Genomic DNA, 16,056 nt, shown 5'->3' with positions numbered 1-16,056 from the left:
GGGTGCACTTTAATGCTGCAGCTCGTTAAAATGAATACAAACATTGACTCCTTAAACATAATTAATTTGCATCTCAGAAGCTGCTCTAAAGCCTGAGGGGACAACTTTGCATAAATTGCACACAATTTGCATGTGTTTGTAGCTGCCAAATCACCTAAACCACGTGGTAATATTGATGTGTAATAGAGGACAAAACTGTTGAATATACATATATTATAATATTATAAACACTATTTAGCAAACTCCAGTATTCACCATCTAGCTTAACTTCTAGTTCTGTTGCTGGATGGTTCTGTAAACACGTCATTGTCCAAAAAAGAGGTAACATCAGATCTATATCAAAGTCAGATTCGGATTGTTTTTGTCCATTTAGGTACAATGAACACCATAACGCTACACACATGTCAACACTGGCCGTATGTTACAAATCACAGCATTACCACTGCAACAGTAAGCAAACATATGCACAGTGCTACACGGCTATTACGCAACAGTACCTGAACAGAGAGTCTGTTGTTGGTGTTCAGCACTTTGGCCTGTGCTTCAGAAAACACCCTCTCAAGCCTCTGTTCCATCATTTGAGAGAACCGACAGGACCGAGGATCATCGCCGGCTCCCACAAACTGTAGCACTAGAGCATAAAAACAAAATGAGCGCACAAAACTGTACACTGGCAAAACTATTAAAGACATTTTTTAAAGAATTCTTCAGGATGCTAAAGCATTGTGTTTTTTTTTTGCTGCCTTTGGTAGTGTGTCTTTATTGGGAAGACTTGGAATATGACATACATCATTTTAGGTCTTCCTAAATTCTGAGTACACGTGCAATATAGTTATTTCCTCCTCTGATGTAGTATCACAAGATTTATTTTATTGTACTACCTCTCAAACCTAGTTTCCACTGAAAATGCCCAGTGCACAATCACAGCAGGGGCACATAACAGCATGTCTCAAGCTCATCTCTGACCGATTTATTTCTTTCATCCTGACTGAACACTGGCTGACCTGTTTTCAGCTGGAAGCCAGTGGCTGGGCTGGATCTCCATAATGCAACTGGGAGGGGCAGGGCTGTTACCATCGGGAGGTACTGTCGCAGGTCTGAAATCAGCTTATCCCGGCCATAAGAGTCCAAGCCTTCAAGCACTACAGAGGGAGGGTAAACCATGTCCCCTCCAGTCACGTGATAAGCCACCGTCATGTTGGGAGAACCAAATACTGTCTCCACCTGAGAGGGTAAAGTAGAGAAGAGAATTCCATGTCTTTAAAGAACCATATTGGTAGTTTGTACGATGTTAGCCCATTAATTGCACAATGCTTATACCCGAGTGGGTAATATGAAAGAATAACTCGGCTGCCACTACCGTACAGTCCACAGTGTTGATTTATTCACAAGTTATGGTAGAACAAGCGTCAGGGTGAGCATGGCCCAAGACAATAAACAAAACAATCTTTAGGAATACAGCTATCTTACCGAGCGTACCAAAATAAAAAAAAATAAAAGGTTACCAGGACTGCTTTTTAGGCTTCATTTTACATGTTTACACCAGATCAGTACACCCTAGGATCAACGACCCACTCAGCAGTGCAGCACAGACTGGTTGGGAGCCAGGGACAAGAAAGAGTGAGTGCCGGACTCGGCAGCTAACCATTTTAAAGCAAGCACTAACAATCTGCAGCCCAATCACCTACAATGCAACACACTGAAAACACAGAATCAAGGCGAACTGCACCATCCTCAGGCAGGGAGGTAAAACAGCACAAACATCAGTCACACTCATAATTTGACAATAACAATATACCTGATATCATAACGGCGGACAAATCCTGGCTCGTAGTATCTATCCGACTGCCAACCATTTTCCAAATATACAGGTATTCCATGACAGTAAACAGAGAGAGACTGTTACCTTCTTTACTTTACCTCCTTTGTCAAAGCCACTATTGTGTGGTAACATGTGGTCAAAAGCATGGAATGATTCTTCATAATCTCTTAACACAGAAATAAAATGAGTGATGGCTGAATTTTATTCAGTTGCTTCGGTTTCAGGATCCAGGTAATTGTGCATGCTGGATCACTGTCACGGCTCACTGGGGCATTCATGTCATTAGTAATACCTGTGCTTTTTTTTTTACTGTGACAAGTGAAAATGTCTGCTGTGAAAAAGGAAATCAATCCAAAATTGTACGCATTCTTCGGAAGAATGGCCGACCGTGATGTAAAATATTTAAAGTTAATCGCCAAAAACACATTCCTGTGATGGTCCTTTAAGCAGGATCAGAAGGTAGTGTCAATCAGTCATATGAGCAAATGAGCTGCATGACAGGATATTGAACTGTTTTAGATTGATGGAGCACTTACACTGTATTCTAACCACTCGCTAATGAAAGCAACAGGAGAGAGAGAGAGAGTGATTATGGAATACAGATATGTGGAGAGATAACCAGGAGGGGCTGAATGTCTTCTGGGGGAAGAGAGAGAGAGAGAGAGAGAGAGAGAGATGAGCGAGAGCGAGAGCGAGAGAGAGAGAGAGAGAGAGAGAGAGAGAGAGAGAGAGAGACTAAAGATGAGCGAGACATGGGAGGGACTGTTAAATAGGGAGTTTGGGACAAAGAAGCTTATATTCCTTCACTTCTATCCAAGGCCAGGTATCACTGCGAAACACAAGTGAAACGTGTGTGTTTTGTAACTGTGTGTAATGCAAAATAAATGCACGTGTTTGTCAGTAAGAGGTTTTATTTTGGTGAACTCTACGTATCAGGAAACCGGAAAAGGGATGATGACAGATGTAGCGAAACTATGTCTGTGTGTGTGTGTGTGTGTGTGTGTGTGTGTGTGTGTGTGTGTGTGTGTGTGTGTGTGTGTGTGTGTGTAGGTGAGGTGAAACCATGCAGGTCTGTTATCTGAACCCATCTGAAAGCCTGCGCTGACAAGGAGATCCACTGGCTAAAACACTGAGGGCCTATCTTCTCTGTAGCTGAGAGTCACCACTCTGCCTCCTCACAATTCAGCCTTGTTAAGAGCTCTGTGAAAAGAGCCCTTTATTATCACTTCATCCTCTCAGGCTTCACCCATGTGAAGGTGTTATTAAGAGATTGCATTAGCAGCAAAGCCAGAGATTGGTAACACTCCCACTTACTTATTGGTAACAGTCCCACTAGACTGCCAACAGATTAACCCGACCGATCGAGTCGGTTCTCTAAAGGTTTCAAGTCACTGGTGAGCCTTATAAGTGCAAGACACAAAAATAGTTTACTTTTATATGTTTATTGAAGGTTCAAAATGGTTTTAGCCTTGTGGTTCAATTAATTTAGTCTATTTCTCATCTTCTTTTTATCATCAGCACAGCACATCACTCTCATCCCAACCATTTATATAACCTATAATTAAACACAGAAGCAATTTCCCTTGCCGACAGCTTGCTTCCCATTGGATGAGAGAGCAGTGCTACTAAAAGGAGCCCAAGCAATGTGGAAATGGGTGACAGGAGTGCATTGAAGCAAGGCACCTTCAGAGACTACAAAAAGAGAGGGAGAGAGAGAGCGAGAGAGAGAGAGAGAGAGAGAGAGAGAACATATGAGAGCATTGACCTTCACATAGGCAGGACGGATACACAGGCCTCTCTCAATTATTTGATACTTCCACTGTGAGAAATACAACACGCCGAGCCATTTCACCAGATTGCGGATATACAACACGCACACACACAGAAACATGCACACACAGATGTACTCAACACTTGCTCAAAACAACACTCAGAAGGCGCTGCAAAATGCTGCGGTTGGTTACTTCCTGATTTGTTCGTTAAACCAAAATCTAGTGTGTCCACTGCTGTGGTAAGATTGCCTTTTGGCGAAATGTGACTTGATTCTGACAACTCTGGTTGTAAATAAATGAATGTCAGGAAATTGGAGCAACAGTTCTCATGTACAGCTCTGCTGCAGTCCTACTCTACATCTTGTTTTAGTGTTGGTACAGTTACCGGTACTCAAATATGTGACATCACCCAATGCCTTCAGGGACACATTCAGTCAACCTAATTTCTATATTAGTCCTCATCTCTTCTCACATAGCCTACATGAGGGTCCTTGCTACAAGTGTCTAATTCACTCCATGCTCGTAAACCAGATTTCTGGTGAGGGCACAATTAGGAACCATTCACTGTTCACCAGTGTTAGAAAACAGCTTGCTTCTTCAGCAGTTTGTTCTGTTCATTGTATTCAGATTAGCAGCTATGAATTGCAGTCATTTGTATTCTAACTCCACCTATGAAGAACAGTGGTCGTTTTTTAGATTGTAGGCAACTGTTCAATCTGTTTTTGTGTGTTGATGCTGTGGAGATAATAAAGAAGTTATGACAAGTATGATAAGATTACAATATTTGTATGTAAACTAAGCATGCTACTCGAAAACTGCCTTTACTTTAAGACACCTCCTTCATCTTAAGGTCACTTTAGTGACATTATCAGCATCAGAGAATTTGTGAGCACTTCTTACATGAGTTGCTACCGTTTCACAGCTATACTAATTTATATATTTGTGAAGTTAACATATATTAAAGGCACCTTGTGGAGTTTTTGTAGAGGTTTTAACAGTGCCAGTTTTGTTGGTGTCTCGTGCATCCGCAAAGAGATGCACATGCATGAGCACATGGTTTCACAATATTCCACAGATCAAACAATTGGCAGCGTAAGATAATACATTCAACACATTCCCTCGGCCTTAAGTATACATACAATGTGCTTTGGTGAGAAACATTAAATGTACTGTATATATCATTCTGTTTGTTCAGACTCCACAGTCTGAGTCTCTAGATATATGGATGTTCAGGGTATATCTATTACTTGCTGAAGCTGCATTTTTCTGGAGTGATCAACAGTAACTGACAACAGTCTGACCTGTGCTTGAGCAGACGTATCATTCAGAGCCTTCCGGAGGCCCTGACTTAGTCCCCTTCGCAGGTTCTGCCTCTGAATGCTGTCCAGCCTGTTTCTTCTCACATAAATGGAAACAACTAAGAGGGATATAGAGACAGAGACAATAACGGGAGAAACCAAGACATACAGCAATAATACCATTTTATAATTCAAATAATTCAGCTTGGACTGTGTCAGAAGAATTGTTTACCTGTTTTCAACCACAATCTCTCTGTGATGTTACACTGCTGTGGTGGAGCCTCTGTGGTGGTGGTGAAAGGGGATATAAAGATGCCGCTGGTGTCCCTGGGAGGGTTCGTTCTGGGAAATGGCGGCGTGAACGTTCTCCTGCTGGTTTGAGCCCTAGTGGTTGTGGTGGTCGTCGTTCTCCTGGTCACAGGTGCAGGCTGTGGTGTGGTAGTGGTGATAGACTGTGTGGTTCCAGTGGTGACTCTTGGGGAAGGCGTGGTAGTGGTGGGGTGTTTAGTTTTGGCAGTTGAAGCTACAGTTGTGGTGTTAAGCTGGACAGAGTCTGTCGGGGTGTCCTGTCGAGGGTGCAGAGGTGATACCTGAGCTGTCCTCTCGGTGGGCCCAGCAGAAATGGTGATTCTGACTGATTGAGAGGGGGCTAAACTGGTTGCTTTCTCTTTGGGGAAAGTGTGCGCAACAGCTCTGGATGTTCCAGCGGTTAACTCATCTGTCCCCGCCTCTGTGTGGACAACAAACATCTCAGTCACTTCCTCTGAATGATCAGGATCTATTGATAAGGTCAGACGAGGTGAAGAGGATGGAAATGTAGCTTTTAGCGACACGGCTGATGATGACGCAGTGCCTGGGTGCATGGTTGGTTTCATTGACAATATTAATGCTGTTAATGAAGCTTTGTAAGACACTGAGGTGTGAGGATTCATATGTAAGGAGGACGACTGAGAAGCTTCGTAACTACTACTGTATGATAGTGGTGAAGTCTCTGACAAGGATGATGAGGATGACGAAGTCTCTGATGATGATGAGTGAAATGAAAAGGATGGTGGCCACAGCTCTGTTGGAAGGGTTAACCCCTTCAGTGTTGAATCAGTTGGGTTATTGATATTGTCAGTGCCGGAGAAATTGAGCGCAGGGTTGTTTGAAAGTGTGACAGCAGCAGCATATTCAAGAGAGTCAACATCTGCCAGAGGGGGGCTGTGCTTGCTCGTGTACACCGATGCAAGAGAAGAAGCTTTTGAAGACCTTACGGAGTCAGTAGTTGTATGAGAGAGGGGCATGAAATCATCTGAACCCCATGCAGTGTTCACAGTGGCGCCTTGTTGTACATTGACAGTCACCGCAGATCTGAGATCAGCTGGGGACAAATTCAGTTTCTCTTTTTTATATTCTGATGTGCCTTTAACATGTGTAACAGATGAATGAACGGTAGGATTGAATGAATTTGGATCACTGGCAACTACAGTTTGATCAGTTGAATTCAATATATGCACATTACCCTCTTGTCCGTCTTCCTGCTTTGGATGTTCATACAACGGGCCATCTGCTTGGAAATTAGAACTTGCCCTATCAAAGCCAATAGATGTATTTTCTAATTCAAAGGCTGTGCTTTGAAAAGACACCGTCTTGGTGGTTTTCCACTTTGTATACGGTGCCATTAGTTTTGTGCCAAAGCTGAAAATAGCACCAAAAGATCCACTGCTGTTTTGTCCATCACTGAAGGAAGTAGTTGCAACAGAGGAAGCAGTGGAGGGAATGGTTCTTTGTCTGCCTGAATAAAAATGTGATCCATCACTTCTCACAGCGGTGATTGGTCCCTGAGAGCGATAAGCGGAGTTTGTCCTCGGTGTCGGGGTCATTTCAGACCACGAGGAAAGAGAAGGCCGCTCAAAGCTGCTTGTGTGTGTCAAATCGTCTTTACGAGAAAGACTTTTAAGAGGTTCTAATGCAGCATCAGATGTTACACGCAAAATAGCTATTTCAGTGGGAGGTCCTTTGTCAAAACCCTCAGAGCTTTTATTCAACATGACAATATCTTTTGTCGTCATGAAAGATGGAACCTTTGTTGTGAACGGCCTTGATGGAATACCCTTCTTGTAAAACAAAGTGTCTCTGATTACAGCAGACTCGTCAACTCCATTAAATAAAAGAGAAACTGAACTCTTTGCAGCATTTCTGTGGAGGCTCTTAGTAGGCTTCTCTCCACGTGTCATGTGAACATCGAAGGCTGGTGACGGTTTACTCTTCCCTGCGGTTGTTTCCACCTCAAAAGTCGAATATGTACCGCGTCTAGCTCTCTCGGATTTTATAATATGAGCAAAGATTTCAGCCGAAAACGCCGTCTGATGAGATTTATTGGGAGGTCGAGATGTATAAAAGTTGTGGAAAAACGTAAGTAAAGACCTTGTTTGAAAAGGTCTTTGTGAAGGGGTGATTTGGGATGATAATGAGGCTTTGGGTTGGTCTGCAAAATGAACGTCACTATTGGCAGACAGACCAGTGTTATCATCAGTGTTGTTTGGGCTGCCGCTGAGAAACAAGGGCAATAAGTACGTAAGCCGGGTGGGATGTGAGAGACTTTCGTACATGGTTTTATAGGTCATATCTTTTGCAAAACTAACTGGCAACGCTGAACCAGAAAGAGGCACTGTCCTCCTGTTGGAGGCAAACATAATTCTTGCCGTTGTCCGTCCTCTCGGCTCCTGAGTTATGAACTTGGGAGATTCTGTTTGTGTTGAAAAGTCTTGAACATTTATGACTATATTACTTGGCAACGGAAGTGAATCTGACTCCGATGGGAAAGAAGTTGTTCCCGTTCTGGTGATTGAACTGTGGATGGAACCAGTTTTGGACTCCGGCCTCGACCCTATGAGTAAAAGTGAGTTATCTGGGTAAGCTTGAGTGGACATGGATTTGAGCTCTGCTGCTGCTACCTCTCCCTGGTTGAAATATATATTGATGGCAGGAACTCTGGGGCTGCCGTGACCCGCTGCCATCAGTAAATCACCAGGATTAGATACATGCTCTGAGGAAACCATGCCAGAGTGCATTGGTGTTAGCTCAGTGATTGCAGTTTCAGAGGGAGACGTTTTACCTGCTGGAGTCTCAATGGGTCTGAGTGTCATTGCCGGTGATACGGTTGGATTTACAACATGCAAGCTCAGACGCGACATGACTGTATCTCCAACGCTTTTGTGAACAAAAGTCTGAATGTCTTCCGCTGTCTTGTTTTCCTTTTCCTCATATGCTGTTGGATTTAACATCTGCTGTGTGACATGATTAGAAAGTGAATAGCCTTTAGGATGGGCAGACAGCAGTGCTGATGTGGGATTCTGTAAAGCTCCCTGCTGCTTTTGAACAGCTTGTTTCTCTTGATTGGAGGGAAATGAGGTGCTAATTTCAACATTACTGGCTGATACAGAGTTTAATCCTGGGTTCAGGGTCTGAGTAGTTTTGCGTAAAATCTTTAAAAGATGTTCTCCATGGTTATGAGTAGAGTATGATGTGGATGTGCTGGTTGCTGGTGTCTTGATCCCTTTTGTGCTTGCACTCCTTATGTATGCTTCACTCACTCCATAGATTTTATCTTCTGATGAGTATAATGACTCATGAGTCACTTCAGTTCTCTTTTCAATGCTAGTTTCACTTGGGAACTGTGATGGTTTGGTTGCTGTGCTTTGTTGTCCCTGTGTAACAGTTCGTGGGTCAACGCCTGAATGAGTAGTGGAGTGAGTGGTTGTTAGACTGTGTGTCCAACCCAGAGACTCTGCTGGTGATGATGTCCGAGGGGCAGGGCTGGACACAATCCTTTGACCATGAGATGAAGCACCTTTGTTTATCCACCCAACAGAAGACGATAGAGAAGATAGAGACGCTACGTATGACAATACAGAGGAAGTGGATGGAGCTGATGAAGACATTGCGGATGACAATGAAGAAGATAATACTGTCAATGATGAGCCATTCCTGTTTCCATCCATAAAGGACACATGTGATGGCACAGAGACAGTCGATGCCATGGTAACAGCTGGAGGGGGTGTGGTGTGTTGGTGAGACATGCTGGAAGTCAGACCTGAGCTGGCGAGGCTGATCCTGTCCTCCACAGACAACGATGAGGAGGACATCTCTGAGCCGCGGCTGGAACTATGTGAAGGCCATTGGGTGGTGTGGGTCTCGTCCCTGGTGATGGTTGGCGAGGTTCTACTTTGATCAAGGCTCACTGGATGTTTGACAGTACCCGCCATGACAGTTAAGACAGACGAAAAGGCAGGCTGCCCTGATAAACCTCCCCCCTCAGGCTCTGAGTCACCATCTGAATGGACGACTGAGAAAGGCACCTCCTCCGCCACCGACAGGTCAGCCAATGGATGAGCAGGAGCAGCTGTGACAGCGGGGTCACTTGATAAAGACGAGGAGCCGGAAGCATCATAGGTGGATTTTTCTGTTAACAGAAAATAAAGTCAAAAGACAGGTTAATACCGATTATTATACCAACAAAGGCCTACTTTTAAAGCTGAACCAAGGCATCCACCACGCTCTGTGCTCAGACCCCTCCTCTTTACATGCATTTTATGTTTGTGTGTTATCTGTTCCACCTTCACATATGTAAAGCGTCCTTGGGTCACTTGAAAGGTGCTAGAAAAATTCAAGCTATTATTATTATTATTTCTTATCAATAACTCATCAATAAAGGATGGTATATAATCCATCCAGTCTGCAGCTGTGAATGTTAATAAATGGATTTTGGTTCATATAAGTAGTCAAAGAGCCATTGGAGGTTCTTCCGAACAGCTATTCATAAACAAAAAGCAGATGTTATTCTAGAGAAGGACAAACACCAGCCAAAGGATTTCTCTACAACCCAAAAGCTATTCTTATCAATGGCTCAGAATGGATCTAGAAAGCATTAGTGAATGATTTATTAAAGCCATTACTTACATTTCATAAACCCATTTCACAGTTTGCTTTGTTCGAAAGTGGTACCACGTTCCTGCCTACCATAAGCCAACAACTGTATAAAGTGACAGTGATGCTCTGCTCTATTAACTGGCAGCTTGTAAAATCTGACAGCCTATTTGCCTATTGCCTGTCAGCACGGAATTACCTTCTCTAAACATGCCAGATGAAGCCAGGACGAATAGCCATGTATGTCACACCACCATGTAAGACACCACATTCAAACAGTACACAATCCCCAGATGGCGTTGTAGCAGGGATCCATTCTGGTGGTGTTGATGGTGTCAGATAAATATATTGACCTTTGAGTAGAATATTTTAATTGACAGTTGAATAGTAATCATTTCAATGTGACAAGGCGAAAGAAAATCACTCGCCAGGTATGGAGGTACACACACATCTTTCTAACAGCCACAAAGAGTTCTGTACCCCAAGGGCAGACATTTATTCCCAAAAGAGAGAAAAAGAGACACAGTGGAACAAATAGAATACGCTGATTCAAGAGAGATGGCAGCTGTGCTCAAGTATAACTAAGATAACACGCAGACTCGTGTTCTGCCTTTGCAGAAAGTATGCCTCAATAAAAGGAAGAAAGAGAGACGAGAGGTGTATATTAAAGTAACGATCACGAAGATGCTGGAGGTGATTAATTCGCCAAGACGACAGACATTGAGTCGTCTCATCTGACTCTGTCCTCTTCTCTCCTTCTATTCTCAGCACATCCTCGACACATCCACAGAGGGGTTCTTTTATCCATTTGTAAAGCTTTGCAGTCCCGTCACACCTTCCACCCCTTCGGCATGTTTCTCCTGTTGAAGTGCACCCAGCTAGCAATCCGCACAAGTGCTTCAGTGTTGGAGGGAACCTTTTGATGACAAACATGTACCTGGATTGCCAAAGGGATAAAAGATACTCACATCTCAGTCATTTATACTCATACTGTTGTTCAAGTTTGATTGAATATTGAATGAAAACACCCTGGACATACAATGTACATTTCTGAGAACTGTCCAGCACATTCTGTGGAAATGACTGAGGCCATTGAGTCCATGTTTTCTGAATTGCACACAATGATTAGCCTAAGGCAGTGTGTACTCACACGCAGCGCAGGCGCTGTAAAGCTATCTGAAAACGTTTTTTTTTGTCTTTATATATTTCCGAACCATTAAATATAAACTGTAATAGGATCTAATACTTGCACATTCTGTAAATGTCCCAGGTCACTAACTCTGAATGTATTGTTAAATGTCACCAATATCCCAGAGAACTGGCACAATGCTTTTCATCATTTGTTTTCAGAGGAATAAATCCCTGAATTTCATTGAACCGAGACCATTCACTTCTTAAAGACAGCCCTTTCATGCCACTTAATTCCTTTTATTCAATAAATCACTAATGTGCTGAAATGTGATTAGTGAAATTGCTATACCACAAAATGTAATCCATTCTTTAAAAAAAAAACACTGATATAAAACAAAGAGTGGGAAGAGGGGACAAAAGCTAGATGACAAAAGGATATGTGTCCTTCTTCAAGGCTACTAAAGAGCCAAACCACTTGGTCATCGAACTGTGTGAGAACTTCCTGGCCACCCTCCCTCCCCTGCCTAGTGGGCCCAGTGGCAACATGATTTTGGGATTGTGGTTCCTCATTCTGTCAAGCTTCATTCAGCATTGAAAGAAAAGGAACAGAAGATGTCACATCATCTGTTACAAGTATTACTAGGTTTTGTGATACGTTGTATCATAACTTACTAAAAGTACGTGGATTACATTTCAATAGGAGTGGCACGAACAACATTTTTTGTAATCAATTCATTGTTTTAGTCATTCGTGAAGCAAATATGTCATAGGCTGGTTAAGGCTGGTCACCTTGGGTTATGGAAACTTGTGTTTGTTTTTACTTTTTCTTCCGACATTTTACGAAGTTCAATGGATCATGAAAATAATGATCAGTTACTGCCGTGCAAGCCACACAAACCAATATATTCTTTAACGCCTTAAACCGCACCGAGTCACCGGTGGGTCAGTCTTTATTACAAACGTGTGCTGTGCAGCCAAACATTGATTCTTCACACCCATAGAACTTGATCTGCCATTTTAGTCTCAAGCGCAATGTTTCCAACGATGCAAAATATGTCAGGCTGAAATTTGGGAAATGTGTATAAAAGTATATTTCATTCAGTGTAAACATCATATTGCGTGAACAAAGAGTTGGATTATGCTGATACAGAGACGCTTTAGGCCGATATATCAGGCAGTATGGAATCAGATAATTATTTCCAACTTTAAAGCCAATTCTTCAGAAATGAAAGGGGGAAACTGATTGCTGATGGAATTAAATAACCATGTGATGATAACCTCCTGTAAGAAATTGATACGTCAAGCATCTTTGATTAACATTACTTCTTTAGTCAGCTGCGCGATCCTGACTTGTCTCTGAAACCTTCAGCAACCAGCACACACAAAACCACAGACCTCATTTCCACACTCATTCTTTCCCCTCTGCAGCCAGCGCAATCTCTGAGCTACCAGGACACAGACATGACACTGCCGGGGCTCCCGCTGCTCCACTCTTATTATACGCTGCTTCTCCTTTTGCGTTGAGCTGTTGTTGTTCTCTTGTGTGAGGAAAATGGTAAACAAGAGGGTATAATTCAACAGTGAGGTGGATGGAACCCTAGGAGCAGAGAAACAAATTTAGGAAGCCTTTTCAACTGCCTCCGAGGAAGTGCCTCAGAAGTGCCTCCTATGTTCTGGCTGTTTATGGAAGTCGGCAGCATATATACGACTGCTTTGAGCTGTTGTTGTTCTATCGAAATTAGAATTAAGAATTCCAGTATTGAGGTGGAGGAAAGTCTGGGAGGAGAGAATTTGAATTGAAAGTATCCTAACATGTGTGTAACTTCTGTGTCTTTTGTCTGTGTGTGGAGGAATTGTGTCTGTGCGGTGCTGGAGGAGGATGGTGGTAGCGATGCCAAGCACTGCTGAGGTGACAGTATGGATGGGAGGGAGGATGTCACACACACCCAGCACCATGCTTCTTTTCTGTTTTTTCAGAGGGTGCAAACAGCTCAGCAGGCTGAGACACGCATCAGCTGTTTGGACCACAGCCCAGCAAACACTTAACCCTGCAACCATGCAGAGAAGTGTACATGGTATGAAAAGAGATTCATTCGTTCGTTACTGCTGACAAGAAGCACACAGTATGTTTTTGGTCCAGCTTGACTGTTTGTCTGTGGCCAAGGAGACCATATAATCAGTTTGTGGTGTGACTCCAAGAATAGTTTGAAGCCAGACTGTAACTTTTGAAAGAAGAAACTTTTCTCTTTACAAATTAAAAAAGAAGAATTCATTTACTTATGAGCAAATAAAGCATCCTTGCTCTATTCAACAGCCATACTTGGTCTGGTACGCCCAGTAGCTCATGGTGGCTAACATTAGCTAACTTTAGATAGATATTGTTGTGTTATTGATAACACTGAGCTACCTGTGACTTTGCTATACGTATACACTATATTTCAGCATATACTATTATTATCTTGTTTGCACATAGGGCGCTGTTCTACAAATGTTACACGGACTCACTTTTAAGTATTTCTTAAGATTGCAATATAGGGCATTCCTTTGCAACATTTCAACGAGGAACATTTTGGGTGCATGTACCAAATTGAGTTGATTGTCTTTAACGATATATATTAGCAGATTTTTAAGGACGTTTTATTACCTAAAATAACAAATTCTGCAGATTGTGTACGGCCTTGGTCGAGGAATGCAGTGCTTAAATCCGGGTGTTGTGCACTATCATCGAAGGCAAGGCAAGTTTATTTGTAAAGCACATTTCAACAACAAGGTATTTCAAAAGCTCGAAAGCACACATCTAACAACTCCCATGTCAAAGCTTGTTTTTCTTTCGAAAATTTCTGTCAAAAACAATGTTAAGACTGGCCTCGGATTGACACCAGTGGTCTCACCCTTTTCCTTGATAGAATGACAGGAAACAAACACTGAAGGAAAAAAAACAACTGTGGACAATCCACTGACACAGGGAAATGAGTCTTCCACCGCCAAATGTTCTCTGTCCTCCTCTCTCTCTCTCGCTCGCTCCAAATAAAAGTCAGCCTATCCACTGACGCTGAGGCTCTTGGTCTTTTTCAGCTCGACGTGTCGACACACTGACTTCTGTCCTGATGCAGCCCAGGACACTGTAGTCATGGCTGATGTTGTTGCACTCTGTCCACTCGTATTACTGCTCACCGAGGCTGTTCTCTACTGTCCTTGCTCCTGTGTTTGAGCTAGCCTCATGTAAGATTTGGTGAAATGATGATATATGCGGTTACATTATGGCCATTTGTTTAAGAAAAGCTTGTGTACATTGAACTTTCTAAATAGCCCAACACATTACATTTCATCTTTCCTGTATCTTCCTATATAAAGCAATAGTGATAATGTTCCTATCGAGGGTCTCTGTGTTTTCCAGTGCAGGCACTGGCTCAGTTAGTCTCATCAGAGAGACATTATTTAGGGCCTTCAGCAAGCTTTTTAGAAGGTGACAGGGGACACGTTCCCCCGCTCTCACATGCGGCTCATATATCTGCTGGCTCAAACCCTTTTTTGCCGAAAATGGACAAACAGCGGACAAACTTAACTGATTTCTGAGCAAAAATCCAGTGAATAAATGATATAGGCACAGTGCTGCTGACATCTTTTGATATGATGTGAACATATTTAACACTGTAATGTTGCTGTGTTATGTAAATGATCGGTACAAAAGAGTTCCAAAATACACTCACAAGTATATTTGATATGTGCAGCCGTCAAGTGATGAAGTTCCTAAATGTGGAACCAAAATAGCTCTGGGCCCTTTCTGTCGAAATAAGAAAAGAATAACAATTATGCTACTAAATAAATGACAATATGTTTCAAATATCATTCAGAAATGTGCTTATCGTCAAGCCACATTTGGTAATTGTTGTCTTCTAACTGGCCGAAACTGACTGAGTTTCTTCAAACTTTTAAAGTGCTGACTGTGTTATACTGCATGCCCCACTAGAAAATACACTCAAAAACAGTCTTAATTAAGTATTATCTATTGTGGTTTCACAACGAAACGTATACTGAGATGGGGCCTAATAGCAACTTATGAACATTTATGGGGATTTTTTAATGATAGCACTATGATTCAGAAGCATTTCAGTCTGTGTTTTTTTTGTAACAGCGAGGTCCCTAAAATAAACACATCAACAACTACTGTGTCAGCAGTAAAGCATCAATGTTAATGTCAACAGACAATGTAAAAGCGTGAATGACCTTTAGTCAGTCAAATGCATTGTTTGTTTTATTGATATGATTCATCTGACAGAAACAAGGGGCCACTCATCCGCTACAGTTTATACTAAAAAGTCAGACCAATGAAAGAGAATGATGAAAGCAACACTCTTTAGGCAGTTTCAAATAACATTTCTAGAAGTGAACAGACCAAATAAACTCAGCATGTATTCGCAGCTTTGATGAAAGAAATTCTGAAGAAGCTCAGACTTTTAGGGAATGTAATGGCTGGGTGGCCTATTAAACATTAACATTAGATAGCATCATCAGCAGAGCGGTGGAATAAAAATATGGTGCTGTTTTACACTTCCAGCTGAGGATGATGAATTACCAATAGTTACTGTGCTGATGGCTGAAAAGAAGTTCAACACACTAAACCCTTTGCATTGCAATGTACAATGTAGTGTTGAGAGTAAATTGCAAGAGAAAACAAAACTCCTACATCTTATATTCAACACAAGATTCAGTTGAAAAGCCAGACCGAGATTTCTCAGTAATGTGAGTTCGCATGCATTATAATAACTTCATAGATCAGTCAGTAATTATTAAAGGTACTATTTACAAAATTCATTTTCCAGGACTTTTCAGTGATGATCTCGCTGGTATGACAGCCAAGAATCGCACAACAATGTTCCTGTTGCTGTAGAAGTCTGATTTAAACACCTTTAAATACTTCAATTACTTTTTACAAAGTAGATTTTTGTGACTTGTCATACAAAGAAAAGCACAGGTGGAATTAATAACGTGAACGATGGCTCAACTCCATTAAATGACCCAGTAGCCAGCATGAACAATAGCAAGCTCGCGTTATTAATTACACCTGCGTGTTTCCTGCAATCATTTAAAAATGTATCACGATAGAGTTACTCTATAACCT

The 16,056-nt window shown here is 42.1% G+C and overlaps 1 protein-coding gene across 1 annotated transcript in view; it reads right to left on the bottom strand.

The window, feature by feature from the left end:
- Window positions 1-16,056, bottom strand: part of kiaa1549lb (KIAA1549-like b) — a gene marked incomplete at both ends in the record, with an annotated part of 50,326 nt that overhangs the window by 21,053 nt on the left and 13,217 nt on the right. Inside the window, 5 exons of the mRNA XM_079288399.1 lie at window positions 498-631; window positions 1,005-1,224; window positions 4,896-5,011; window positions 5,125-5,622; window positions 8,971-9,339. Of these exons, the coding sequence (XP_079144525.1) occupies window positions 498-631; window positions 1,005-1,224; window positions 4,896-5,011; window positions 5,125-5,622; window positions 8,971-9,339 (1,337 nt within the window). The remainder of the gene's footprint in view (window positions 1-497; window positions 632-1,004; window positions 1,225-4,895; window positions 5,012-5,124; window positions 5,623-8,970; window positions 9,340-16,056) is intronic.

The sequence above is a fragment of the Melanostigma gelatinosum genome (genome assembly GCF_949748355.1).
Source record: "Melanostigma gelatinosum genome assembly, chromosome: 2".
NCBI classification, from domain to species: Eukaryota; Metazoa; Chordata; class Actinopteri; order Perciformes; family Zoarcidae; genus Melanostigma; species Melanostigma gelatinosum.
This window is presented reverse-complemented; position numbering and strand designations above follow the sequence as displayed.